The sequence below is a fragment of the Alosa pseudoharengus genome, unplaced genomic scaffold (assembly GCF_046254945.1).
Source record: "Alosa pseudoharengus isolate Yale_2024_CS ecotype anadromous, Long Island Sound unplaced genomic scaffold, YU_APseudo_1.1 YU_APseudo_1.1_scf_5, whole genome shotgun sequence".
Classification (NCBI taxonomy): Eukaryota; Metazoa; Chordata; class Actinopteri; order Clupeiformes; family Clupeidae; genus Alosa; species Alosa pseudoharengus.
In genome coordinates this window covers 27763652-27791525 of record NW_027468837.1, presented here as the reverse complement: position 1 = coordinate 27791525, position 27874 = coordinate 27763652, and the positions used below count along the sequence as shown (strand labels likewise).

At 38.6% G+C, this 27874-nt stretch overlaps 2 protein-coding genes across 6 annotated transcripts in view; both read right to left on the bottom strand.

Moving 5' to 3' along the window:
* The window catches only part of LOC143104051 (sodium- and chloride-dependent GABA transporter 2-like), a 35685-nt gene extending 19701 nt beyond the window's left edge, over positions 1-15984 (bottom strand). Inside the window, exons 1-4 of one of the 2 annotated variants that reach the window (XM_076267972.1) lie at positions 15958-15984; positions 9686-9797; positions 9224-9358; positions 7478-7618 (exon numbers count right to left, since the gene is read on the bottom strand). In XM_076267972.1, the coding sequence (XP_076124087.1) occupies positions 7478-7618; positions 9224-9358; positions 9686-9797; positions 15958-15984 (415 nt within the window). Of the gene's footprint in view, positions 1-7477; positions 7619-9223; positions 9359-9685; positions 10063-15957 lie in introns of those variants that run through there. The other variant, XM_076267971.1, reaches the window with a different exon arrangement.
* A 1180-nt stretch (positions 15985-17164) lies between these two features.
* Positions 17165-27874, bottom strand: part of LOC143103771 (sodium- and chloride-dependent GABA transporter 2-like) — a 37614-nt gene continuing 26904 nt past the window's right edge. For all 4 annotated transcript variants that reach the window (XM_076267585.1, XM_076267586.1, XM_076267587.1 and 1 more), the window contains 4 exons: positions 26476-26578; positions 22928-23028; positions 22597-22767; positions 17165-20638 (listed from right to left, as the gene is read on the bottom strand). In XM_076267585.1, the coding sequence (XP_076123700.1) occupies positions 20483-20638; positions 22597-22767; positions 22928-23028; positions 26476-26578 (531 nt within the window). In that variant the 3' untranslated portion in view covers positions 17165-20482. The remainder of the gene's footprint in view (positions 20639-22596; positions 22768-22927; positions 23029-26475; positions 26579-27874) is intronic.

Sequence of the window (27874 nt, the reverse complement as noted above, 5' to 3'; positions counted from 1 at the left end):
AGTTTTTATCCCCAGGCCATCCGAACTCTGAACGCACACTATACTGACTTTGCACACATTCACTCCTCAGCACTCTCAAACATTTCCCAACTCTGAACTCACACTATACTGACTTTGCACACATTCACTCCTCAGCACTCATGACCCCCCCCCCCACACACACACACACACCTACAAGACTTTTAGCACTTTTACATCCCTCTCCCTCTACAGACCTTTTATTAGGGCCCGAGCACCGAAGGGCGCAAGGCCCTATTGTTTTTGTAAGGATTATTATTATTATTATTATTTTTCACTATTATTATTGTTATTCCACTTTTTTGCTTTTCTGTTTTTGAGGTGGTTAACATGGTTGAAAACTCTTGAAATTTGGCACACACGTCAGGGGCATATGGGGTATATGGCCCAGAGACTCGCTAGCGCCCCCTTACGCCCCCTTAGATGACTGATCCCGTGGTGGGCATATACTTTCAGCTACACACACCAAATTTGGTAGGTGTCTGTATCTCCCCAAGATGAACGAATTTCGTATGTACAATGCATTAGCCACGCCCAACAGGAAGTGAGGTATTTGGGATTTTGTGCAGACTAATATGTGATGAAATATGTGATGAATTATGATGCCAAAAGAGTGCTTCCCATGGGTGAAAACGCATGAAATTTGGCACACACATCAAGTGATACAGTGAATAGACAGGGATAAAAGCTTGGTACCGGGCGTTGCCCAGGAACTCCATAGCGCCCCCTTATGTCACTGTGACTTGTGGTTGGCATATAGTTTTATAGTATATTATATTGCAGGTAGGGGAGGGTCATGCAACTTTTAATCGGAGCACTCAAAATCCCTCCGGTGATCCCGTTTATAAATAACGAACGGTCCCTAATCATTTTATGCAAGCAAACTGCATACAGGGAGTCTTTATTGTTGAGGTCAGAATCATCTTGCATCTTAACCCACAAGCGGTTCCCCAGTAATCCGTTTAAATTGCGACTGACTATCATCAAAGTGAGACCTAGCAGAGCCCGTTCTCTGGACCTAGCTACTGTCAGTACACGATCCATGGGGTGGAGCTCCCCTGAAGCTGGTCCCCTTGGAAACAGTGCAGTGCAGCGATAAACGTCCTACGTAAATAACCATATTTTGAAATATGCATTCAAAAATCTTAAAAATCGAGAGTGCACACCTTTCTGCCACGCGCGAGCCACATACGAAATCTTAGGTCAGTCTGACAAACGGTCAGCGAGATATGCGTGCCACAGACACACACACAGACACACAGACGCTTCTTGCTTTATAGATAGATTAAAATAAACTATATACATAGCCACACCATATATCAAAATCAAATACTGTATTTTTGTATGTTGAAAGTACAAAAAATGCTCTTTAAAAGGGGCATGATCACTTTGCAAATCTTCCATATCTGTCTATTCCTTCATCAGTACACTGACTCTGTTGATTAAGTGGACGGCGTTTGAGAGCAACAGCTTTTCTCTGCCTACATGCCATAAACTGCAAATAGTCAATAGATCAACTATGCTGACCTGTCTGATACATCTCATAGCCTAAATACTGTATCAGAGATGCACTCAAAAAGTCACAACTGAACTTGTCAAGCGGTACAAAGTGGAGACAAGTCTCTGACATCGTCAATGCATGCCCAGACGAGCAATGTTGCAGGGCAACCACATAACCGGTTCCATGTGTTATGAAGAAACTGATAATTAAAGTTCCCAAGAAACTTGAGGTTGGTATGAGGGGGTGTGTTGTGGGCGCTGCTAGAGTTATATTCCATAGTACGCACCATGGCCCAGGGCGCTAATTGACCGATCCCAAGCCCCGCCCCCTTTTACTATGTCACAATGAGGACTTCGGAGGACCTCGGTCAACCTCGGTCAATTTTGAATTTTCTAGTGTCCGTTCTGTATGACAATACGCCAGTTATGCGAAGGCTATAATGCTTCTTTTGCGAGTAGCCTAAGAAACTAAATAACTAAAGAGCTCAAAAAGGTTCAAAGATAAGCCTGAGATACTTGTAGAAGTGACATCCGATATCTGACCGTGTGAAACGTTAACACATATAGGCCTAACTTTGGATAGGCTGCTACTTTTCAGTAAAGAAATCTGAGTGTGTACGAAAATGTTCCCTTTATTTGTGTTCATAACTACACACAAAAACATAACTAAATCTGGTTTCCACTGATGAAACGACAACATAAGCCTACGCAAAAAAAAATATACCTACCTTGCAGGAACTGAACTCGCACATTCATACGATTGGAAGCCGCGCAAAAGGCTACACCTTCAATCACGTATCGCCTTACACACATCAAGAACATACTTTCAGCTTTGCTACATTGCCATGTTTAACTTGGGATAGAAGACTGTTGACAGAAATAGGCTAATGATCATTTTTTCAACAAACGCAATACTAGCCTAGCCTACTGCGATGCATTATTGATGGCTGAACGAGAGATAGACAATGTCTTCTAAAGATCGAATCATGTGCTGATTCAAAACTATGCCATGCTATTCAAAACGAGGCTATGCAGTCTCGAAATCGCCAATATTAGACCTAGCCTACTACATTGCCCACGTTTAAATTAATTATAGCATAATGATGAAGTCTAGTGCAAGACAAACCACGTCTGCAAAATGCTATCCTATCATGCGTGGTATGGGTTTGAACTCGGAGTGGGTTCTTTTCAATACACTTGTATCATGTTTATTTGAACTCTTCCTTATAAAGCAGCCATTCAAAATAATAAGTAGACTCTCGGCCTACCGAAGAGAAGCTTCTCTCCACCTCCCCAACATGAGCTGCTTAACAGGCTAGTCACTCTCCCAAGTTGCGTGAACTTGGATCTGCAGCACTTGGTCCCGTCTTACTAATCCTCGAAATATGGTTAGATTTTGTTATGGACACGTCAACACCATATGTTCGCACAGACCTGTTTATTGAATCAGAGTCACATCTGCAGCAAATAAGGTAAACTACCTGCTCGGGATAACGTGCTAATTGTTTATCCAGTTAACATGCATCCCATTAGGATCCATGACACCGGATTTTTTTGTCCTCAATTTGTGGTGTTCCACCTCGTTGATGACAGCGGACATTGTGAATGTGTCCTTCTGCATACTGAAGGCCTTTCTGACCTCTGTTTTTTGAATATATCAATATTACTTGACGCCCAGAAATCCATACACTGTTGCACTAGGCTAAATGGGGGTGCTGCGTCCCCATGTTTAACACGCGTTCTCGCACACTTTCCTGCAAACTTGTCCGACTTAGCAACAGTAACTATGGGACTGACAATGGGAGGAGGGGCTTGGGATCGGTCAATTACCCAGCCCCCCTCCAAAAACAACAACAACAAATGAACGGTGGCTACCCTACCTATATGAGTTCTGGGATGGGAGATATTTCACCCCCAGGATTTTTTTAAAATTCTGGCTGCTAAACACACCATGTTAACGCAATTTGGATAGGACAGAACTACTTTTACAGAGCAAGCAGCTCTGGCCATATCAGCTCTGGCTCACATGACGTGAACATTGCTTTAAATGCATTATCGCTTCACTACCCAACACGCGAACAAGGGGAAAAATCATGTTGCGATTTGTGATAGGCCTAAGCCTAGAGAAAAGACAGCTATGGTAACCTAACCAATAAGAATTTGCTTACAAAATATTTGGCCCAAGCGGACCTCAAATCGGTCAGGCACACCTTATTAAATACAAAATCTTTGCATTACCCTTAAATATGCATATATTATTTTCATCTCCATATTCAAGTAGGCTATACATACAAGCAATTATTAAAGAAGAGTTTCTGTTAGATTCAAAGTATAATTTCAAAATATAGCCGCAAGCGGCAATGGCGTGCCCGAGCACCTGCGGGCCGCAACCCGTGACATGTCGGAATCCAACAAAGCACCGACGTGGTGCATTTGTGAAATGTACATATTTGATGCGTGTGCTATTTGTTTTTGTATTTTATTTTCTGCCACATGTACTTGCTTGGCCAGGTGGGGGCGCAATGCAAGGCAGGCCCATTGGGTGTCATCATAATCATAATATATATTAACCTGAGAAATTTCAGCCCATTCATTTTAAGCAAATAACATTTCTGATACACTTTTTGGTTGGCCAGATGGTGGCGCTATGTTAGACATAGAAATTAAGACATGTGAATATCATCACAATAATGATATCCAAATTTTTTGTAAACGTTCAGATCAATCACTTAAGGCATTGTCCATTTTCTGGCACATTTCCTGCTTGACCAGGTGGTGGCGCTATGCCAGGCAGGCCCATTGGGTGTCTGGATATCATCATAATTATAATATTTAATAACATGAGAAGTTTCAGACCATTTATTCAAAGCATAGAGCATTTCTGGCACATTTCCTGCATGGCCAGATGGTGGCGCTATGCTAGGCCTTTGAATTACGAATGTGAATATCATCACAATAATGATGTCTGATATTTTATAAAGTTTCAGATCAATCACTTAAGGCATTGTCCATTTCTGGCACATTTCCTGCTTGGCCAGGTGGTGGCGCTATGTCAGGCAGGCCCATTGGGTGTCTGGATATCATCGTAATCATGATATCTATTAACCTGAGAAGTTTCAGACCATTCATTCAATGCACTGTGATTTATGACACATTTCCTGTTTATGTGGTGAGATATTAAAATCATATCAAATATATGAGTTATCAAAAATCCCTTCACAATTTAACATCAGCGACATCTTGGCATAATATTTGCCAATTTTCAAATGAATCTGACAAACCGGCTAGGAGGAGTATGTTCAAATTGATCATATGAAATCAGTATAATTGTCATTCTTTCTGTTGCCAGGTGGTTGCGCTATGCCAAACATGCATTATGGGCATGTGCATATTATCATTAACATGGTCTTTAATGACCTGTGAAATTTAAAAAATTTCAAGCCATGCATGGTGAATTATGACACATTTATTGTTTATGCGGAAGGGTATTAAAATTAATCATTTTGCCATTTCGTCAAATTACAACATATAAAAAAAAAGCTTCACAATTTATAATCAGGAACATCTCAGCGTCATGTATACCAACTTTGACATGAATCGGATCAACCGTCTAGGAGGAGTATGTTAAAATTGGTCATGTCCACAATGCACAAAATCACAATTACCTCACTTCCTGTGGGCGTGGCTAATGGCATGTTAATACAAAAGTTGTTTGTTGTTGGGAGTTACATACACCCACCAAATTTGGTGTGTGTATCTAAAACTATATGCCAACCACAAATCACAGTGACATAAGGGGGCGCTATGGAGTTCCTGGGCAACGCCCGGTGCCAATCTTTTATCCCTGTCTATTCACTGTATCACTTGATGTGTGTGCCAAATTGCATGCGTTTTCACCGATGGGAAGCACCTCTTTTGGCATCATGATTAATCACATATTTCATCACATATTAGTCTGCACAAAATCCCAAATACCTCACTTCCTGTTGGGCGTGGCTAATGCATTGTACATACGAAAGTCGTTTCAACCCAGCCGCTGAGTAAAATGGGGTCCACAACCTGAAACTAGTTACCGCATAATATGTATAAAACCAGAATTTCATGGATTTTAATCGTATTATTGTTTTTTAAAAATTGAGCGAGGGTTTCACTCCAATAACACAACAACAGAGTTGACAAATAATCTACTGTTGGTGTATCCTCAAGTTTTTTTCAAATTAATGAGAGAAGAAGCTTAACATATCTCTCTTTTTTTCAGTTCTTTAAATAAAGGAGTAGATGCAGCACTCCATTCAGAACAGGTTGCAATTCTAACAAAACGCTTTTAAAGGACCAGTCATTTGTGAATGGTGGAAAGAAAAGTACTTGCCCACACTAAATTACAGTATGAAAGATATGGGTAAATTAAACTATAATAAAGAGTGAGGAGGCAATTTCTATAGACAAAATGACTAACTCTCCTAATTATCCCAATTGATTATTAGGGCCCGAGCACCGACGGTGCGAGAGGCCGGGGCGGCCTTGCGCACCGAGAGGTGCGAAGCCCTATTGTTTTTGAAAGAATTATTATTATTAGGGCCCGAGCACCGAAGGGCGCAAGGCCCTATTGTTTTTGTAAGGATTATTAGGGCCCGAGCACCGAAGGGCGCAAGGCCCTATTGTTTTTGTAAAGATTATTATTTTTCACTATTATTATTATTAGGGCCCGAGCACCGAAGGGCGTAAGGATTATTATTATTATTATTATTATTATTTTTAGGGCCCGAGCACCGAAGGGCGCAAGGCCCTATTGTTTTTGTAAGGATTATTATTATTATTTTTCTATATTATTATTGTTATTCTACTTTTTTGCTTTCCTGTTTTTGAGGTGGTTATGTGCCAGAAATGCTCTATGCTTTGAATAAATGGTCTGAAACTTCTCATGTTATTAAATATTATAATTACGATGATATCCAGACACCCAATGGGCCTGCCTGGCATAGCGCCACCACCTGGTCAAGCAGGAAATGTGCCAGAAAATGGACAATGCCTTAAGTGATTGATCTGAACGTTTACAAAAAATTTGGATATCATTATTGTGATGATATTCACATGTCTTAATTTCTATGTCTAACATAGCGCCACCATCTGGCCAACCAAAAAGTGTATCAGAAATGTTCTTTGCTTAAAATGAATGGTCTGAAATTTCTCAGGTTAATATATATTATGATTATGATGACACCCAATGGGCCTGCCTTGCATTGCGCCCCCACCTGGCCAAGCGAGTAAATGTGGCAGAAAATTAAATACAAAAACAAATAGCACACGCATCAAATATGTACATTTCAGAAACTCACCACGTCTGTGCTTTGTTGGATTCCGGCATGTCACGGGTTGCGGCCCGCAGGTGCTCGGGCCCGCCATTGCCGCTTGCGGCTATATTTTATCTTCTTATTTCATCACACGTCAAAACACACACACACACACACACACACACACATACACACACATATCTGACTTTCTCCAACTTTTGCACTCCATAGAACTTTTTATTTATTATTTTTGATTTCTCCTCCATCTACCCATGTCCTTGAATGCCTAGCCTTTCTAATGCCACTTCATCTACTAAACCCCTCTTCTACTACATTTTTTACCCCCCCCCCCCATAAATGCACAAATAGGCTGACACCAGACATAATTTCACTGCATTTCTTACTTCCAGTAACTATATGCATGTGACAATAAACTTCCTTGTATCTTGTATCTTGTAAAGGGACATTGCTTTTGTAGACCTCTGAAGTTCGCCTACAAAAAGTGCTAATTAAATTACAACTACAAATATTTCAATAAAGCACAACAGGAACACATGTAGTGATCTGGTAACAGATATGTCATATTTGTGTATTCTGTAATGCATATAATATTGACATTACAATAGCATTACAAGCCATAGATATATTTACAACTTTCTTGTACGTACCTGTATTCCATTTATTTTTACAGTTTGCCCATGGCAGTTCATAACTGAAAGATGAGAACAAATAAAGGAGAGCCCATGCGAGGATTATGATGTATGTGATGGCACCATACATAATGATGATCGTACTGGCATATCCCATGCCTGAAAAAATAATAAACACCATGAGGTTTCTTTAGTATTATTATTGTGAATGTTGATTAATTTGGAGATTTCATATACATTTAAAGCTTTGGGGGTTTTGAAAGACTATTATGAATGGCGCTATACACCTAAATAACAATATACTGTATATCTTAAAGTTCTATATACAGTACAGTAAAAACCAGTATAAAAAATAATCTGTTGGTGATTTATTGTAAACTCACAATGAAACAAATGAGGAAAAATCCAATATTGAAGGGAAGCAAATGTATTTTGAGAAAAAGAAAAATCTCATAAAGAAACTAAAACACGTTGCTCACAATTATTGGCACCCGTGAAAAATCTTATATACAAAACCTAACAGAAGTGTCTGTGAACTTTCAGAAGTAGTTTATGACTTTCTTTTTCACTATGGTATGAAAATAGTCACACAGAGGCTACATCCTCTAGTCATTTTTCAACATCGGAAAGATAAGAGAATACACTAAATTTAAATAAAAAGAACGCGTTTTGACATAAAGTCAGAGAATGTCTATGACAACTATATGTACTTTGTTGAAATGCCTATATTTACAGTTCAAACAATGATTAAAAGGTTCTAATCATCTGGAAATGTGACAAACATGCTTGGACAAAGACCCATGGTTATCTTGCCCCCACTATATGGAAAATGTTAAGATACTGTAGGCAAAACATTTCAGAAGAAACACTGTTAAAGGTTACAGACAAAGGTACCATCATGAAGTGACCTCACTGTTAATAGATTATTTAGAGGGCATCCCAGGTAAAAGCCTGTCTAGTCATTTAATTACCAATTTAAACAACATGAGTTACTGAATAGTACATTGACTTTGTCTGGAAGTGTGGTCTATTGTCAGATGAAATGAAAATTGCGCTCTTTGGCGTACATAGAAGAATGGCTATACTGAAAAGAACCCCATGCCTAATGAGAATTATGGTGGAGAGGCTGTGCTATTGTGGGGCTGAACATTTTCAAACGAAATCTGTTAGAAAAAAACTGAAATCTGAAATCTTTTTTTTTTTTAAAACCCGCACTTCTACCTCCACCTAGAGCCTGTTATTTGTTTTGCAAAAATCCACAGCTCCCGGTTCTTCTGGTCCAATCAGAGCAGGGCTGTGTGAGATCTGACTGTCAATCACAGTCTGGTGCAGTCTGGGGCGCACTGACGAGCACAAACTCGATGAGAGGGTGCTCAGTGGTAGTGGGGGAGGGGCAGGAGAGTTGTAAACATTCAACATTTTGGCTAAGTCCCCTCAATCTGTCAGACTTGCCAACTGCAGCTTTAAGAAGGTATTAAAAGCAGGCGTGCCAATAATTGTGAGCGACGTGTTTTTGTAAAAATATTTATTTATTAACGAGATTTTCCTTTTTCGCAAAATGTGTCTCCCTTCAAGGGTTAATTTTTCCTAATTGTTTTCATTGTGAGATTACAATAAATCACCAACATTTTTTTTATACTGGTTTTTAGTCAACTTTAGCAGAGGTACCAATAATTCTGGAGGGTATTGTAGACTCAGTAGAGATATGCTGACACATTGTTTGCAGGTATTCTGATTTCTTTACTCAGTGTTAATTTTACTCACCCTCTAACAGAGGACAGCACTTCCTCCAGCATGTAATACCACCTTGGCTGGTATATTGGCCAAGTGCAGTCTCCAGTATAAACAGGGGGATACCACATGTCACCAAGTATAGGAAGTATGGAACTAGAAATGCACCTTGGGGTCCCGAACAGTGAAAGGTTACACCAGTGAAAAATCTAGACACTTCACCCGCTCACTCCTTTGCTCTTTTTGGAACTTAAGTTGATATAAGACATGATAGATTTACATAATTTTACAACAACTTTGTTGTACACAAAACAAAACTAACAAACAGGTCTTGTGTGTTTGAAAAAGGGCTTCAGGGAATATCAGGTTAGGCACGGTTATCTTTTTTTACTGACTAAATTGAAAAACAAATCTACCTATAAGTGTTATATTGTTCATATATGTGACGGCAAAAAAAAACACGCTATTGCCTGCTTAGCATTCATTCCAACTTACCTCCACCATTCTTGTAGCATAGATACGGAAATCTCCATATGTTGCCAAGACCTATGATGGCGCCAGCCACTGTGAGAATAAATTCTGCTTTGTTCGCCCACTGCCCCCTCTCCTGTTGCTTAGAGTTCTCAAGAACTGACACCATTGCTCGACTTTGGGACGAGTCCAACATACTTGCAGTGAGAGAGTTACAGAGCTTAGTTCCAGAGGATTGGAGTGTGTGCTGTCATGGCTAGCTGGTGCTTTATGTAGGAGCTGTGACTGGCTGGCAGGTGCTTCAGTTTGCTCCAGGGTGGGAGGTGTGTTAACTGGCTGTCACTTTATTATATCTTGATAATGACTATGACTTAAATACTTTACCTTATGAAGTATCAACAATTGACTGATACCCTGTCAATATCAGAGATGAGATAAAAAAGGAATTTTAAATGAAAAGTTTGGTTCCAAAAAGCAATATCCACCATTTTAATGAATTTTTATAAATATTATTTTTACATTTTGTTTTCCAAGTAATTTCAGTAGAATTTTAATGGGCTATTGTTATTTTATTTATCTTTACTCAATCAAAACACAACTGCAATTTGATTTAAATATTTTTAATATTTTTAAAAACTGAGATTTTTTTGGTGTTTTGGAACCAAACTCTTCAAATACATGTTTTGTCTAGGTGCTACAGTTGCACTCAAAACAGAACTGGCCAAGTACTGAGAATGGAACAGAGAGCACATTATGTCCAAGATAAACAATGTTTATAACATACTGTCTAGAAATGCAGCATTCCTAGGGCATATCATAGTTAAAAATTGAAGCTAGTTTCTGAGGTAAATTTGTTGGTTTTATAAACTGGGGACCACACAAATCTAAAGCTGATGATATACATGGAGCAACTTTTTTTAGCAATATTACTGGGCAATGTTCCTCAGTATTATGGTTCTGGCATGTCCCCATTGATATTGGGCAACAATTTATCTAATCAAATATTTCAAGTAGTCAGCTTGAATGGGGACAGGCCAACAAGCTACAGACAGCCAACACGTTACTAGGAAACTACCAAATGTGACACCCTTGGTTTTTTTATACAACTACCCTACTGCCACTTTGGAAAGTATTTGTTGTCTGTTTGCTCGAGTACTAACAAAAAACCCCATTACAGACCACTCCTCTGGCCAGGATAATTGGCATCTTGGTTGTCCACACATTACAACACACTGTTACAACACATTGTTACAACACATGATAATGGTTCTCACCTGCATATTACAACACGCTGCATTTAGATGAAAATTACATGAAAGGTAAGGCTTGTCTGCATTAATTCAGTGAAGTAAATGTAGAGATGAAACATGTTGCATACATTATATGTTAAAATGACAAAAAAATACAAAAAAGCAAAACAATTAAAATCTGCCCCAGTCTTCCCATTATATATTATGCGCTGACCTGGTTTATACTGATTGACTTTACATTGTAAAATCCCTTTAGTTTCTGTTTCACAGTCCCGCATCCTGCATTATGCACAGTGTCTCTTATTGAGATGACTACTGGTATGAGTGGATAAGGACCTATTGCCATTGTTTTGTATCTGATAAACCCAAATCCAATAGCAACTGGATTCAGATACAAAATCAGATACAAAACATATTTACATCTACAGTATGTTATATCATATGATATCCGCTGCTGAAAGAAGTATGTAGGCTATACCTGCAGAATGTAATAATGTCTTTGGGATTATTGGTTTGATGTGATTGGTGGTTTTATTATACAACAGGGTGAGGCTTGCCTGTTTTTTAATTGTCTTGGTGATTGATATTCTTTTCTTAACCTAGTGAACTGAATGAACTCATCATTGTCTGCCAGAACAATGATACATTTAAAAATATCAGTATGGTTTCAGATTTTCGTAACAATTCTGTTCTGTGTGGCCATCTGTTGGATAAATAATGACACTGCATGTTTGGTAAAGAAAAAACAGATTAGGTAAGAGTACATTCAACTAGACATGAACGCTAGTGAACAGAATTTTGTATAGAAGAAAGTGCAGTTAGATGTATGTGTTTTAACATGTATACAGTTGGTTATACAGTTGAGTGTATGTAGGCTACAATATGCAGTAAATGTAAACTACAGCACAGTATCGCCAAAACTCTCCACTGCAAGGAGCCTTAATGACTTCCGTCCAGTTGCACTCACCCCCATCATCATGAAATGCTTCGAGAGGCTGGTCCTGGCTCACCTCAAGACCTGCTTACCACCCTCACTGGACCCTTTCCAATTCGCCTACCACCAGAACAGGAGTACGGAGGATGCCTGCGATCTCAATGACACTTCACTCCGCCCTGTCCCACTTTGACAATAGCAGAACCTATGTGAGAATGTTGTTCATTGACTTTAGATCAGCATTCAACACCATCATCACCTCCAAACTGATCACAAACTTAGTGAACTGGGCATCAATACCTCCCTCTGTAATTGGATTCTGGACATCCTAACCAACAGACTGCAGTCTGTTAGGTTAGATAACCACACCTCCTCAACCCTCACCCTGAACACCGGCATACCACAGGGCAGTGTGCTGAGCCCTCTCCTGTACTCCCTCTTCACTTACGACTGCACACATGGCTCTTACACCATTGTCAAGTTTGCAGACGACACAATATTGATTGATTGGTCTCATCAGCAACAACGAGATCACCTAAAGCAGGGGTCTCAAACTCAAATGAGCTGGGGGCCAGTTCTGCCAAAGTCATCTGATTGGAGGGCCACGTCAGAATAATACCCCACCCCCAAAAAAAATAAAAATACTAACACAAAACTGCAAACAGAAAGTGCAAGTCCTTTTATCTCTTTTTAGACACTTAGCTTATAAATATAATAAATAAAAACAAAAAAGCATAAAAACAGGTATGTGTGTGTTTCACACCAAACTAAAATATTTTCCTCTCATAACTTATTTAATCCTTTAAGCGCCAGGGTTAAGAAAACGACACCATTGGATTTTTATATCAAAATTTCAAAAGGCTATGGCTTGAAAATGGTCAGAGATAAAGTTCTACTGTAAATGTAAAAATCTTTGAGTATAATCAAAAGTTTATGGAGGGGGTAAATTTACCCATCTAATCTGCCACTGGATGGTATATAAGCACTTCAAATTATGCACCTTTCAGTAAATACTGGATGTTGAACATATTTGAGCAGGTTTACTTTCTTTTTTGTCATATTACCCACATAACAAATTAACAGGAAAACAGTAGGCCTAAGATGCAAACCAACAATAGTAAACTATTACTATAACCACAAACCATTATTACAGGCCTACAATAAAGTAGCCTGGTCAAATCAGTTCCTAACGCAGGTGACTTTGTAGTTCTTCAGAGCCCTATTTTTACTACCCCTGCTGTCTGTACCACGTCCATTACGGATACTATCATCACGATTAGCACTGCCACCTCCAGCTATGTTGGGCAGAGGGTAATAAGCATGGTATGCTTAGTGGACACACGTGAACTTTTTTTCAACATTTGGTGTAGGCCTATATTTCTGCTTCAATTTGTGCAAATCTATGGCCTGCATCGTTTCCGCGTCATTACAAACAAATGCACGTCTTTGTGTTTCTCGTGTGTAATACAAGTATTTCCTGAAAACTTTGTGCAGCGAATTTGGGCTTTAATCAAAGCTCTGGATGTCTAGCAACTAGAGGAGAGTATCTATCGTCTATTTTAATCAGTGCCATTGTGTGTCGCAATTAAAAATACCCTCAAGGGCCGAATTACATTATTATTTTGACATTAGGTCGCGGGCCGGAATTGGACCGGACGCGGGCCGGTAGTTTGAGACCCCTGACCTACAGGGAGGAGAAGTATAGTATAGTACTCAGGCAGAGCATAGAGTGCTAAATTAATGCTTAGTGTGCTTAGAATGCTGATGTTCAGCAGGGTCACAGCCTCAGGGAAGACACTCTTCCTGAGCCTATACTGATGCAGGAATAGAGGTTCCTGTAGCCTAGTGCCTGGTGGTGGGGAGGAGAGTAAACAGTCCATGGCTGGGGTGGGATGTGACTCAGAAAATGCTTTTTGCCTTGCCAAGGCAACATTTTTGGGTAAATGACTTTAATGTTTCTCAGTTTCCCCACACTAGTTTTAAACAAGCTAGCTTTTAGGTGTTACCTAGACAACTCTCAAGATGTATGGGAGCCTTGCTTTGTTTGGATTCCCATGGATTTCCACCATTGCAAACAATTCTTGGGCCTGCACAATATATGCACAAACTAGCTCCTACTTAGGCTACATGAAAGTTAATGAAAACATCTGAAATATTTACATTACAATAGGCTATATCTGTGATAATGGCAAAAGAATAATATTTTGCTCAACAACCAATCAAATCACATTCCTTTCATGCTTGCTCCTGCGGTAACATGTTGTTAATTGTTTGGAATAATGTATGGATTGGCTCTAGCCATTTAGATGTCCATTTACAGAGCCAGGACTTTGTATGACCATTGGAGGTGTTCTGAGCACACACAGCTTGAGGACATCTAACACAGCTTGTTGACAGCTGGAGGACAATGAAGGGCAATTAACCGTACCCATGTTTTACTATGTATATTGTTCTAGTTTTAATTTGTACATAATGGAACAGACCGCACAAACCATGCAGTAAGACTGCTGGTGTGATCAGCCATAACAAATATATATGACCATGTGTTTAGGATTACACAAACTTGATTCCACATGAAGATGAAAAGAAAAATTACATTCTGGAAAGGTTTTAATATCCAATGTTAGTGTAAAAATACATTTTTTTTAATACATTAAGATAAAAGGTCATGAGCAGCAGCAGGCCTGCCACGATACCTAAATCAATTCTGCTATCTACTTGTCATTAGATCATTTGCGCTCACCTTATTATGACCGCCGCGCAGCGACTAAGTTTAGTCATATTTTTTTTTTTTTTTTTTTTTCGCATGCCCAAATTTCCGTCAAGGATTCCCGGCACACTGAAAGACCGGGGTACACGAAACTTGGTGGGCATGTAACCCCACATGGATAGCATGGAACCATCGTTTTTCGTTTTGATCTGTAGACCCCCCGCTGGACTGGACCCCCCGAAAGGAGGGTAGGGCAGACACAGTTTTCTGTGAATATCTCGAGAACCGTAGGGTTTAGGAGGACCATTTTTTTTTGTATGTTGATCTCAAGGGGCCATGTCAACCCATTCCATAACTACTCATTTCATGTATAGCGCCACCTAGTTAAACACAAAAAAGTAAAAATGAGGTGTTGTAATCGCAGGTATCTGTGACCTAACATAGTCAGAACTGCACGAAATTAGAAGTGTAGGATCATTATGACACCCTCTGTATGCACGCCAAGTTTTGTCGAATTCCGTTCATGGGGGGCCACACAATAAATTAATTTATGTTACTATACACCAACTGGCCTGTAGGTGGCCGGAGACAGTTTTCTGTGAATATCTCGAGAACCGTAGGGCCTAGGAGGTCCACCTTTTTTATGTATGTTGGTCTTAAGGGGGCATGTCAACCCATCCAGGGGCGCCTGCAGGAATTAATGCTATGGTACGCACAACCAACCCCCCCCCGCAAAAAAAAAAATCACTCGTGAACAATATTTGTCCGTTTTAGGTCCGTGCATTGGTCAGCAAAAAAGTAGCCTACATAGCATAACAACATCCACATGCAATAATGCAACGACAATGTCTACAATGACCTATTCATTTGGACAACTTGATACAGCCCTATACAGGCTAAAGTTACCTTTAGTTTTGTTCTAGCCTAACGTGACGTCTGGCTTTAGTGCAGTCTAACGTTCTGACAAGCACACCAATTGCCTACCTTGTTCTTGCCCATCTGGAATAACTCCTAGCTTAGCTGCCTCCATCCTTTCTGTTTTCGTTGTTTAAACTTGTGATATCCATGATGAGTATTGAGTTAGTGAATTAGCTCAACATTGTGTGCTGATAACCATATATAGATAGCCGAGTAAAAGAAAACAACAAGTAGCCTATTGTGTGTCTGCGTGCGTATTCTCTCTCCTGCTCAAACAAAATGCGTGCACGTTAATTTTGATAACGTGTTCACTAACTTTACATAATAGAAAATGGTAAATAGCCTAATGGCATGCAGCTAAAGGGATACAGTGCATAGTTGGGAAGGTATGGTAGGCCAATTTGGTGTGAATACACACACACACAAGGGAAATTTTCTGTTGTTGAGTAGCTTGATGGTACGCACAGTGCGTACGGACGTACACCTGCAGGCGCGCCTGAACCCATCCCATTACCACTTACAGTATTTCATGTATAGCGCCACCTAGTTAAAAATTAAAAAGCAAAAAATTAGGTGTTTTCATCACAATATCTCTGGCTGACATGGTCAAAACTGCACGAAATTAAAAGTGTAAGATCATTATGCAGACACAGTTCTCTGTGAATATCTTGAGAACTGTAGGGCCTAGGATGACCAATTTTTTTGCGTATGTTTGCCTCCAGGGGTCATGTTAACCCATTTCATGTGCACACATGTGCACAAACAGATACACACGCACACACATACATTCACAGTAATCATATGTATGACACATACTCACACAGTAGACATATGTACGCATGCATGCACAGGCACATACGCAGGCACACACACAAGCATGCACACACACACACACACATAACATCACACATACACACATAACATGCACACATGCACACAATTCAAGAATTTCTCAGAATTATGAACAGGCAAGATGGAGGTGGGCTTGTATAAAATGAATTTTACATGTGAAATCTATGAACTAATCATGTTTTGGTACTTGTTGTCTAGCAGATACCAGTGAGAATTGAGTGTGGATAATGCAATTTAGTGAGACAGTTAGAATCGTATAGGCCTTTCAGCGTGATTTATTTTTGTGGAAAAAATGTGCTGGACTGGGCGGCGGTCATATTTTGTACCGCTCTGCGGTACATCTAGTTATCACATTGATTGATGATCTGAAGGTTAAAAAAGGATTTAGGCTGTTTGCCCCTTCTTGTTGCTTGTTTCCACTAGTTACTCCACAAATAAATACTGCTGATGAACTACAGTATAACTGTCATGTAAACTTCACTGTGCTGTAATTAGGCACACTCAATTCAGTCTCAATGTGGCTTGTTCCCACGGACATACAGTATACTGTAATTGGCAGGTTGCCACTGACTTTGCAGAGATTATTAGATCCTTGTAAGGAGTCACCATATTTCAATTTTCAACAATTTAAAATGTCGAGTTCAACTATTTTCAAGGAGTTAAAAAGACCTTGAATTGAATTCTGTACTAAGTATGGAGTATGCCTTCTTCACAGACCCTTTCTTTGGTAAATAACAAGTTTTTACCTAAATATATGACAGATTTCAACTTGCAAGAATTTGCACTGAGACATTGCAAACAAACAGACTTTTAAAGTAACTTTTCAACTTAAATTACTAATTAATTACTAATTACCTATAGACAGCTCTCCGTAACTGTTTGGAGCTTAGGAAAAGGGTGTATTCTTTTTTCCCCACAACTGATCAAAACGACTACATGACGGAAAATGGCTGGGCAAAAGAAAGTAGTGGGCAAAAGTTTGTTCAATCACTCTTTATTTTTACAGTGCATCATGTCCTTATAAGCTGCCATTACAAACTAATGTCACGAATGTAACACCAAGAAACAAAGGAAATAGGTTGATTGTTGGAAAATATGATGATGAGATGTGAAGCGTAAGGTGTCTAATGGTGATTGTTATTTAACCAGACACATAACAGTGTACAGCTGCTGGTTGACACACCTGAGCTGGTACCATGGCACCCACAGATGATATGCTGCTAATCAAATCTGAGCATTAACATTATGTCATGAAATTTATTAAAACACTATTCAAAATTCAAAATAGTTACATCACTGATGATTAAATATAGAAATTAATCACAAAATAATGCATCCTAAGCATCCTTAATAGGATGAATAAATTATTGTTGCAATTCACTGTTTCCTTGAAAAACAATATACCCATAAATTCACACCCACAAAATGATCTTGTTGATAAAATTAATCTTACTGTGATTTCTGGAAGTGAGGTAGGCTATCTATCTATTATCTAAACAAATAATAACTATTGTTTCAAACGTTTTTGTTTGGTAATACATATTGTAGTATTTTTCAACTTGTCTAAGTTATCCTGTCAAAACATCAGGCATCTTAGTGCAATATCTTTATCTGACTGCTATAGTTTTACTAGCATTGCATTGTTCATCTTCCACATATGGGTTAGTGATCTTAAAAGGCTAGAAATTACTTCGGCACATTTAGGTTTTGGTCTTTTGTGTGCTGAGAGCCAACACAAAGGCGATCACTTTGACATGTGGCAGATACAGTAGAGTTTTCGTTAAGTGTGACCAACGTTTCTACTGTGTATTATATGGTATGGCAACGAGTCTTATGCTAGGCAGGTGCATGGGAGCAAAGTGTAGATTCAAGCTAAATGTCAACATTTCTTTAGCTGTAACATAACTCCACGTCATACACATAATTCAGTTTTGCAGACCTGACAAAGCTGTTTTAAGCATGGTAAAGTGGATCAGAATGTCTGAGATGAGATGCCTGAAATCATCACATCACTTTGCAACCAGACAGAACTCTATCGAAACATCTGCATCTCCTACACTTCTCAATTTCCACTGTGAACATACACTACAAAAAGCTACCATTGATCTTTATCAGTTTCTGTATAAATGTGCAATAGTAATAACATCATATTTCACAGTCCATTTTCTATATGATTTATTATGTTGCTTCGGATAAAAGTGTCTACCAAATACTTCAACTTAAATATGGGTGGGAAGGATTGGGGCACTGCCTGGCGAAGGCAGAACTGAAAGAGATGGAAATTAGAGCAGCAAAGGTGTTTTTTTCATGGTTTTGAGTCAAGTAAAGTAAAGTCAGTTCGTAGACCTAAATCTTCAACAGATATTGTTGAATTCTTTTTCTGTCTTATCAATTGTAATTTCAAAGTACAGTGTGGCAGACGTATGGGGATCTATTAGAAGAAATTAATGTAGTATTCATAATTATGCTTCCATTAGTGTACGATCATCTGAAAGTACAAATTATTGTGTACTCGTTAGCTAGAATGAGCCTTTCATATTACAGTGCCCTCCACAATTACCTCCTTGTAAAGACGCAAGAGGGTTATACAAAAATCTAATCTCGGTGATTTAACTTAGTCTCACACTGAAAAGAAAAGGTTTACCTTGACAGAAGGTCGCCCCTGTATTTAATACTTTGTGCAACCTCCCTTTGTCAATAAACAGCAGTTAATCTTCCCTTATAACATCTCATAATGCTCTCAACTCAGCTCAACCCGCTGTTTTTCTATGGACTTCAGATCAGGGGACTGAGATCACCATAACAGAATCTTGATTTGGTGTTCAGTAAATCATTTTTTTGGGGGGGGTTGATCTGCACATATTTTAGGATCATTGTCCTGCTATATGATCCAATCATGACCTCCTGGTGTCTTGTCCTCTTAGCAAACTCCTGGCTATTTGTTTATCCAGCACCGGCTTTGGAAATAACAATGTCCACAGACAAGGTAGAGTATGTTGCATGATTTTCTGAAAGTATGTATTGCGACATCAGAAGCAAGTCAAATTTGTAGTTTCTTATGTCTCATTCCATCGAACTACAGATCCGCTACTCTATTTGGCAAACTTGCATAGTGCGGTTATAGCCAAGAGGGGTCGCGAAGCGAATGCAGAAGTGCCGTTCACCCTGTTACGAGTTGATGAACCACTAAAACCATTATTTTAAGATAGAAAAACTCTTTGGTGTTGCTTTAAATGAAAGAAAGGGCTTTTGAAGTGGCATCTGGTGGGATTTTTTGTAGACTTGGTGACTCCAAGATGCTACTTTTGGCCGACACTCTCTAATACTGATCCTTGGAGGTTTTTTAAACCTTTCTGCCATCCCCATTGTGCATGGTGGTAAAAGCAACATGGGTTCTCATCCAGGTGTGTTTGTCCCTGTTCCAGTTGTTTTGAATGTTTTAGAGATTCCCCTAAATGTAGATTCAGGCATTTTTTGAGGTGTTATATTTTTCTCTAGATAAAGTTACATGAATCAATTATTGGATTTTGTACATGTACTGTGTGAAATTATGCTGATTCACAAAAAAAAAAAGATTTATAATAACCCTTTTACAAATATTTTCCAGGGGCACCAATTATTGTGGAGGGCACTGTACGTCTGGAGCGAGTCCACTTACATGGCTTTTGCCATGTTGAAGCGCCATACCGTTGGTAAGAACAAATCAAAACTCTGACTCTAAAAAAGGGTTGCCCCACACGCTTGGAAAGGGAGGGGAACAAAGTAGTTTGTTGTCATTATTTAAAAATGTTCTCTTCAGAAAACAGAATAAGTAAAATACAGCAACAAATATTGAAGCACAAAATTGAGGTATACTGTAGGTGACTGTGCCAGGCCATTCATTTCCACATGAAGTAAAAATAGAAATGTCATCATTAGTTAAAATTTTTGTTTGATCTTTTTTATGATTTTGTTTTATATGTAACCATTTATAGCTTTCATTTTAGGGGCAGCAGGGAACTCGACTTGACTCTCTCTTGTCCATCTCTCTTGCTCTCCCTTATGCTCCATACACACAACAAATTAGATGATTACTAGATTAACAGATACAATGGGAGTATTTATAACAACTTTGTTTTTTCAAATGTGAAGCAATACAGCTGTAATAATGATGTCTGTTAAACTTGCATCTCCAGTTCCACTCCATTTCTCTTGAACTCATTAGAAGGAGGAGAATGTGATGTGACAGGGTTCAACGGGCATCGCTCAGCTGTCTGCTTCAGATTGAGGTTCTGATTCTGAATGTTGGCAGGACGGCATAGATGTTTTAGTGTCTGGAAAGAAGAAGTATTCATTGTTTACATTTAGATCAAGCAGAAATACAAATCAGCCAAAAGGCTAATGGAGCCCTTGAGACTGTTCAGCAAAACTCTATTTAAACTCAATAAACCCAACTCAATGGGCTCTAATTTGAAACTGTAACGTTAGTGCACATCACACACAGGTTTTAGTGGTGGAACGTGCCACCAGTTTCAAACAGAGTGGGGGCATCACTCTCTATTTTTTTTAAAAACCTTGTGAAGACCTGATTTTTACGAGAGAACCTCCTCTCCTAGCAAAGCTGAACATGCTTAATCTAGCATAACCACAACCTTCTTGTCCATCTTGACTATCCCTTTTGCCAAACATGGGCAGTATTTTAATTAGATGTATTTGAAATATGTATTTAATTACTTTAGCGTATTTTGTCATTTGTATTTTGCAGGATTAGAAAAAATCAAATGTAGTTTGTAACAAAATAATTTGAGTATTTAAAAAATCTGTACTTTTTCTCAAATAAGAGAAATTTCATCACTCAGTTAAATATACTACCTATAACCATGACAATAGGCTATGCTTATCATAGTCTTGATACTTGATACTTGAATTTCCCCTTGGGGATCAATAAAGTATCTATCTATCTATCATCTAGATCTAGTCGCTTGATGGTCTTTTGGGCCCCCACCGTCGACTTCAAGGCAGCGCTGCCACCATCGACTTTAAGGCTATCCTTAACCCTAACCCAAACGTATAAAAATAGTTTTAACAGATCTCAGAACGTTGGGAAGGCCCACTCATGTGAATGGAACTTTCTGCAGCACTCTGAAGAGCCGTATAATAGTAGTGTTTCACAGACTTAGATTGTATTGGGTGGGGTGGGGAGTGAGGAGGAGTTGTAGGGTTGTATTAGGGGCAGGTGTCGGTGTAGGGAGGCTTTGGGTTGATATCATCTAGGGTCTAAGCACATTGAGGTGGGTGGGGCGGTTGCGTGCATAAATGAGAACTGTATCATGTCATATCATATCACAACAGAAGAAATATATCACTTGTGTTGGAAAAATGAGTAAAATGAATAACAGCCATCAGAGAAGTAATTTTAAACAATGAATCAGGTTTCTATGTAACTATTTTAGTGTAATGTATGGCACATTACACTAAAATAGTATGGACTTTGTCAAGAACAATACATTCAAAGCCAAGCTTGAAAATCATGGTGTCATGGTGAGAAAACCATGGCATAGCGGGTCATGAAGGACAGAAAGAGTTGAAGCATAGTTTAATGGTGATTCAGCAAAAAACATGATTACGCAAGAAAGCAGGTGCAGGCAATGCCTAAATATAATGCGATCTGGGAAAACCCTTTCACATGGTGCAATTTTACCAACTTATGGGGGCAGTGTCCAGAATGTTGCCAGGATGGTATCAGAATCTTAAGTTGGTGAAATTTCACCAGAGAGGGTTGAAATTGAGCAAAAATCATGGATTTTTGAGTGCACCATGTGAAGGGTTTTCCTAGATCGTATCACAAATATGATTGAAGGGCATGTAATAAATGGAAACAGGCTATGAGAGTAGCCCATGGGAAGGTCCTTGGGCAGGTGCAAACCCACTAGGAGGAGCACCCTAATGGTATACAAAAGAAGTGCAGACAAAGAGAAACTAGCTAAATTCTCGAGAATTAAAAAAATGCTCCAGTTTGTAATGTATGAATTCTAACAAAATGAGAAAAATGAGAGCCCTTGTGAAATGAAATGTGAGAATGATTGTGTTCGATTTTACAGTGGCGTTGAGTGTGATTCAGCCAATTTAAATCAAGGACCAGAAGTATCTGTTTTAGAACAAATCTATTATCTGATAACCAGTGCCTGGAGGTCAATGTTGGTTACAATGGAGGCCTGCCACAAATAAGTCAATGTATGGAAAACACTGCATTATCATCAGAATACATTATCAACTCCAGATGGTTTATTACCTGCAACACAGACATCTTGGACCTTGAGAGTTTATAGATAACCCACAGAGGCACCAGAAACACGCAGAACAGGCCTAAGACCCACCCCAGTATGTATGCCCAGTCAGGGTACATATAGGTCTTGTTGAACTTCAGGGGCTGATACTTCACTATATTGAAAATAAAGGTACCCTGGGAAGAAGGCAGAGTTAGTTGAGGATAAGTTGCAGATCTGTAAAACATGATTTATATTGATTGGCTGACAAGACTTCTTAAAATATTAAACATGACAGTTTTATTCTTGGCTAGAGGTGTGAAAATTACAAATAACATAAGGTAATACTGTACTGACCATGCAAACAGTTGGGGTGATGTATAGCCAACAGTACTTCATGAGAGGCCATGGACGGTAGCCGATCATATCTTCTATGTTGTCATAAAAACTATCAGCACCTGGCACAGAAAATTAAAACAACAATTCATTGACAAAATTGCTTTTGAAAGCCCATTTTTGGTAATGTGGCAGAACTGACAAATTGACATAAATGGCCAAAGCTTCTATAAATATAGCTGCAAGCAGCAATGTGGGGGCCAAGCAGTGCCCTATAGCAGGAATGGTGTTGCCATGGCATAAGCAACCACTCACAGCAAGTTTGATTGCAATTGGATAAAGAATGGCTGAGAAATAAGCTCATTTACTTTGTTATAGTGCCCCTAGAGGTGCATGTGCCCGCAACACAGATATAACTTCACATGCACGTTTGTAGCCCCATTGGTGATGAACTCTAACTTTAATATGCATAAAGACTGAACCAAGAACATGGATATATCAATGCACAACTCCAAAAATATGAAATATGAAAATGAAAAAAGAATAGCCTAGAATAGGCTACATGGATTTCTATGCAACGTCACGAAAACATGCGTGCGCAAGAGGCAGAAAGCACCATAGAACAGCATAGAACAGTGCTCTCCATGAAAAGAACAAAATGAGTTTTTGTGCTGAAAACTGCACCAATTCGAAATCACGATGGTTAGAGAATGTTCAATATGTTCAATATCCCTAAAGGAATGCATGTCTTCGCCATGTGATTCTTGCGTGCGTACATTCTCTATTCTCTCCAAAATGTGCCCGTTCTATAGGCTGGCCAAGTGCGTAATTCTGCGGCATAAAGCAGATGTATTTGTTTATTGTACAGAAAAATAAAAATAACCTGTCAAGCAGTCAATTGACTACATTGCAGTCAATAAGTAGGGCAAATTACGAAACCAAAACGTGGGTCATAGTTGTCTAAGCCTCTGCTGTGAGGCCAAACCCATGAACAAAGACGCATTGATATCTGCAATAGTTTTTTTTGGCGAAACAAGCTCACAGCCGAACGAGTCATAGCACTGAAGGGAGAGGCAACTGGCATGTGATCTCCCCACGGGCCAATGGATGTACAAGTTTTCTCCTGTGCCTACGATATTTAATCCAGTGTTTTGTCAAGTTGCAAAATGCTATTCGTTTTAACGATTTTTTATGATAGTATGAAGTACTTTTTGTATAGGGTACTATCTTAATTGCTTTATACTCAATACTACTAGAAGTGTAAATATCAATTAGAAACCTAAATATATTTATAATTATTAATTTGTTAACTTTAACAGAGGTGCCAATAAATGTGGAGGGCACATTGACAACAGTCATTTATCGATGTTCAAATACAGCCCCCCCCCCACACACACACACACACACACACACACACAGGTTTCACTGAACCATGGTTACATCCTTGCTTGTAGAAACATACCATACAATTCGACATAGCTGTCATCATGAAATTTACTGAAGTAATTTAATCTATACCTTTGGGCCAATTGGATTCTATGATTAACCTTTTCACACTTCTAGACAGATGGAATTCTGAATGATTAGTTGTGTCCTGGGAGAATATTCACACTTTCTGAGAAGTTGTTTTGCTTTTTTTATAGTCACGTTTCAGAGCACTGGATAATACAGAATCTGCTCTGTTGAAAGTTGTCAGTGATATATTTCTCTCAATTGATCCTGGTTCCTGTGTCCTTTTAGTCCTACGCATTCTTAATGTAACATTTAACATTTTTAAAACATTTAGAGAGTGAGATTTGTCAGCAGCGCTCAGTATAAAAAATACCTAAATGAGAGAATGTTTTCTGTTTAAATAGGAAACTGTTCTCCATCCTCTGCACCCATTAATTGTGGTATTGTTGGCAGCAATTTTAGGTACTCTTATTTTCATTGTATATGCTTCACCTTGGCTCATTCTTTGAGTTTACAGGTAAATGAAAACAAAACTGAAGTAATAATTATATTTGGCCCTCCTAGCTCTGCCTCGAACCTGAAAAACACACTTGGTCCCTTTGGTCATATTTTCACAACATAGTCTTATCTTGATACTTCCTTGAATTTTAATTTAAGTTTTAGGTTAGGTTTTATTATTTTGCACAAATGTAGAATACATTAGATGAGAAAGATAACAAAAAATAAGCAATGCTGTGCAGGGAGATGCAGAAAGCCAAAAAGGCTTATTTGGAGCGTGCACCAATGATAACATATTAATAAATAGAGTAGACTTCATGTAAGTGATAGCAAACAGCAAAATGATAATAATAACACAACAAAACAGAACATGCATTTATACATACAGTACATGCATACTGAACAACAATACATAAGAAAAGTGGTTACAAAGCAGCTTTTAAATTAACTTTTATTTTATAGTTTTTATAGAGGAACAGTTTTTGCAAGAAAGGCTGTTCCATAAATCTTATAAAAAAAGAATGTCCTTCACTAAGTAAGAAACTGCAGATTGTCGAGTTAAATAAGAATGACCGTGAATTAGCTATAAAATAGCTCTTAAACTGCGCAGGAATATCCCCTTTGCTACATGCAAATCATTTTCTGATGTGCATCTGTTGGGGTCAGTAGTGTTTGAATCACCATAGACAGATTAATAGCATACTGTAAAATAAGTTGTGTTAGGTGTTTTTATTATGATAAATACAAATGGTTGATAACATTTGCAGGCAGACTTGCAAGATGCTGCATAAGTACAGAGCAGGCCTAATCATTGGCACTTAAATGCACAAACATACCAAGCTGACCTCAGTTGCAGCTGAGAGCCAATGCCAAAGCAAGCCTCTACAGGCTCATGACTGGAATGCTCATGGACAGCGCTCTATTGTCAGTATTCCAAAGAGCTTATAACCCAGGTATAGGCGTAAGGGTATCTCAATACAATATCCATGCAGTATGTACTGCATGCCAGATGTAATATTTAAATATATAATATTTAAATATTAACTCACAGGACAGGACAGAGTTTTAAGTAGAAACTAAATAGCTCTGTTTTGTTGTGTATATGCATGCAATGTATGTGTCAGGTGTTAAGAGTTAAGTCTCATGGGAAAAAGGAAACACTCTGATTCAAGCCAGAGAAGTTCTTATGACCCCTCTCCATCATACTCACTTGTAAAGACCAATACCACAGCACAGTAAAGTCTGCACAAAGTTTTAAGGACTTAAGGACAAAAGACATCATCAATTTAGTAGACAGCATTCCTTGACCCCCTCAGTTTGTACTTGGGTTCTCAGTGTGGAAGCAATTTCGAGGCCACTTGAATTGAACTGCTAGCTGTTTAAGCCTGTCAGGCAAAAGAACAGGTCTACAAAAACTACAAAAGATTCAATGGGTAGGAGAGTAAATTACCAAAAAGTGGACCGCAAGTCTCTAACCAGTTTATTAAACATTCACCATGGCCAGTTAATCAAACATTTGTCATGCCAACTGAATACATTGAATATTTATATCTGTAGAAACTTTTCATATTAACTGCAGATTAACTGTCAAGTATGATGATAAAAAAAATACAACTCACCATAGATCCATCCAATGGCTATAGACTGGCAGACAGAGAGTAACAAAAGGTTGTTGCCACTGCAAACATAATGGTCAAAAAGTTGTAGGAAATACAAGCCACCCTGAAAAAAGGAGAAATGGTTAATTGAATGAAAATGTTATTTTAAAATGCATGATTAGGCTTAATGATAAAATAACCACTGATTGAAAGTCCATAGGAAGCTAATACAAAAACCTACATTTTATTTTAGTTTTCCATCAGCTTAACTGAAATGGACCAATAAGGGCCTTTCACACCAAGAACGATAACTATAACGATAACGGCAAAAAAATATAATTCTAGTTAATATGAATGGCCAAGTCCTAAACTATAACTATAACAACATGAAGAACAATATTGTTAGGGATCACTTTCAGAGCCATTTTGAGAACAATAAATAGCTGACAGCCAATCAGAATCTATCAAATTTTAGCCATCACATTACACAAAGAGAGACTTTTCTTATTGTTGGTCAGTGTGAACGATTTTATCGCTATGGTTATAGTTATCGTTATAGTTATCGTTCCTGGTGTGAAAGGCCCCTTACTGCCTTTTTGTCACAAATTTGTGGACAATCTCAAACCTTCATTTGTAGCCACATGATTGAGAGATTACAGAATCACAAATTGTTCCTGATGAACCATGAGATGCAAATCCTTGCATTGTTGCTAATAAACACTTTAACATTATCAGAAATATGTCTGCATTGTGGTAAATGTCACAGTATAGGCAAACAATAATTATTATGCTTTGTGGACACTTGTGTCTTGATGCCGTCAGTATTTAGACCATGTTGAGTTTTTTTAAAATTTTATTTTGCCTAGCCATTCACGTCACCTGGGTGTGCTTTAGTTGATTTTGTTTACAACATAAAGGCTTTTGCTAGAGAAGCTAGATGTTTAGATTTTGCTATTCTGTCTGTTGTGCAAGATATTGACAATGCAATAAAAATGAACAGAAAACAGCAATTAAGACACTTCACTTGTCAAGAAGAAGGATGTTTGGGCTGTTCTACAAAATTCACATAATTCATTGGTTAGGTCTATCCAGTTGTGTGCAGAATATTTTTGTACCCCTATTTTGTTGAAACACATCCCATAATCACATCCCAATGATCCAGTACCAGACTCAAATTCTGAACAGTCTGGCTACGTCAGGTTATGTTAACATGTCAGTCTGACTAAAATCGGACAAAACTGAATTTTATAGTCAGACTAACACAATGATTGGCCTATGCATGCTCCACAATTACAGCCATAGCTCGACTTAACTGTGTATGTAAGCATACTGACAATGCAAAAACAAACATATATTTTAAGGCAAAATATGCTTCTAATTTCCATGCCTAGTGCAAGACACATATTGTCGTGGTGAATGT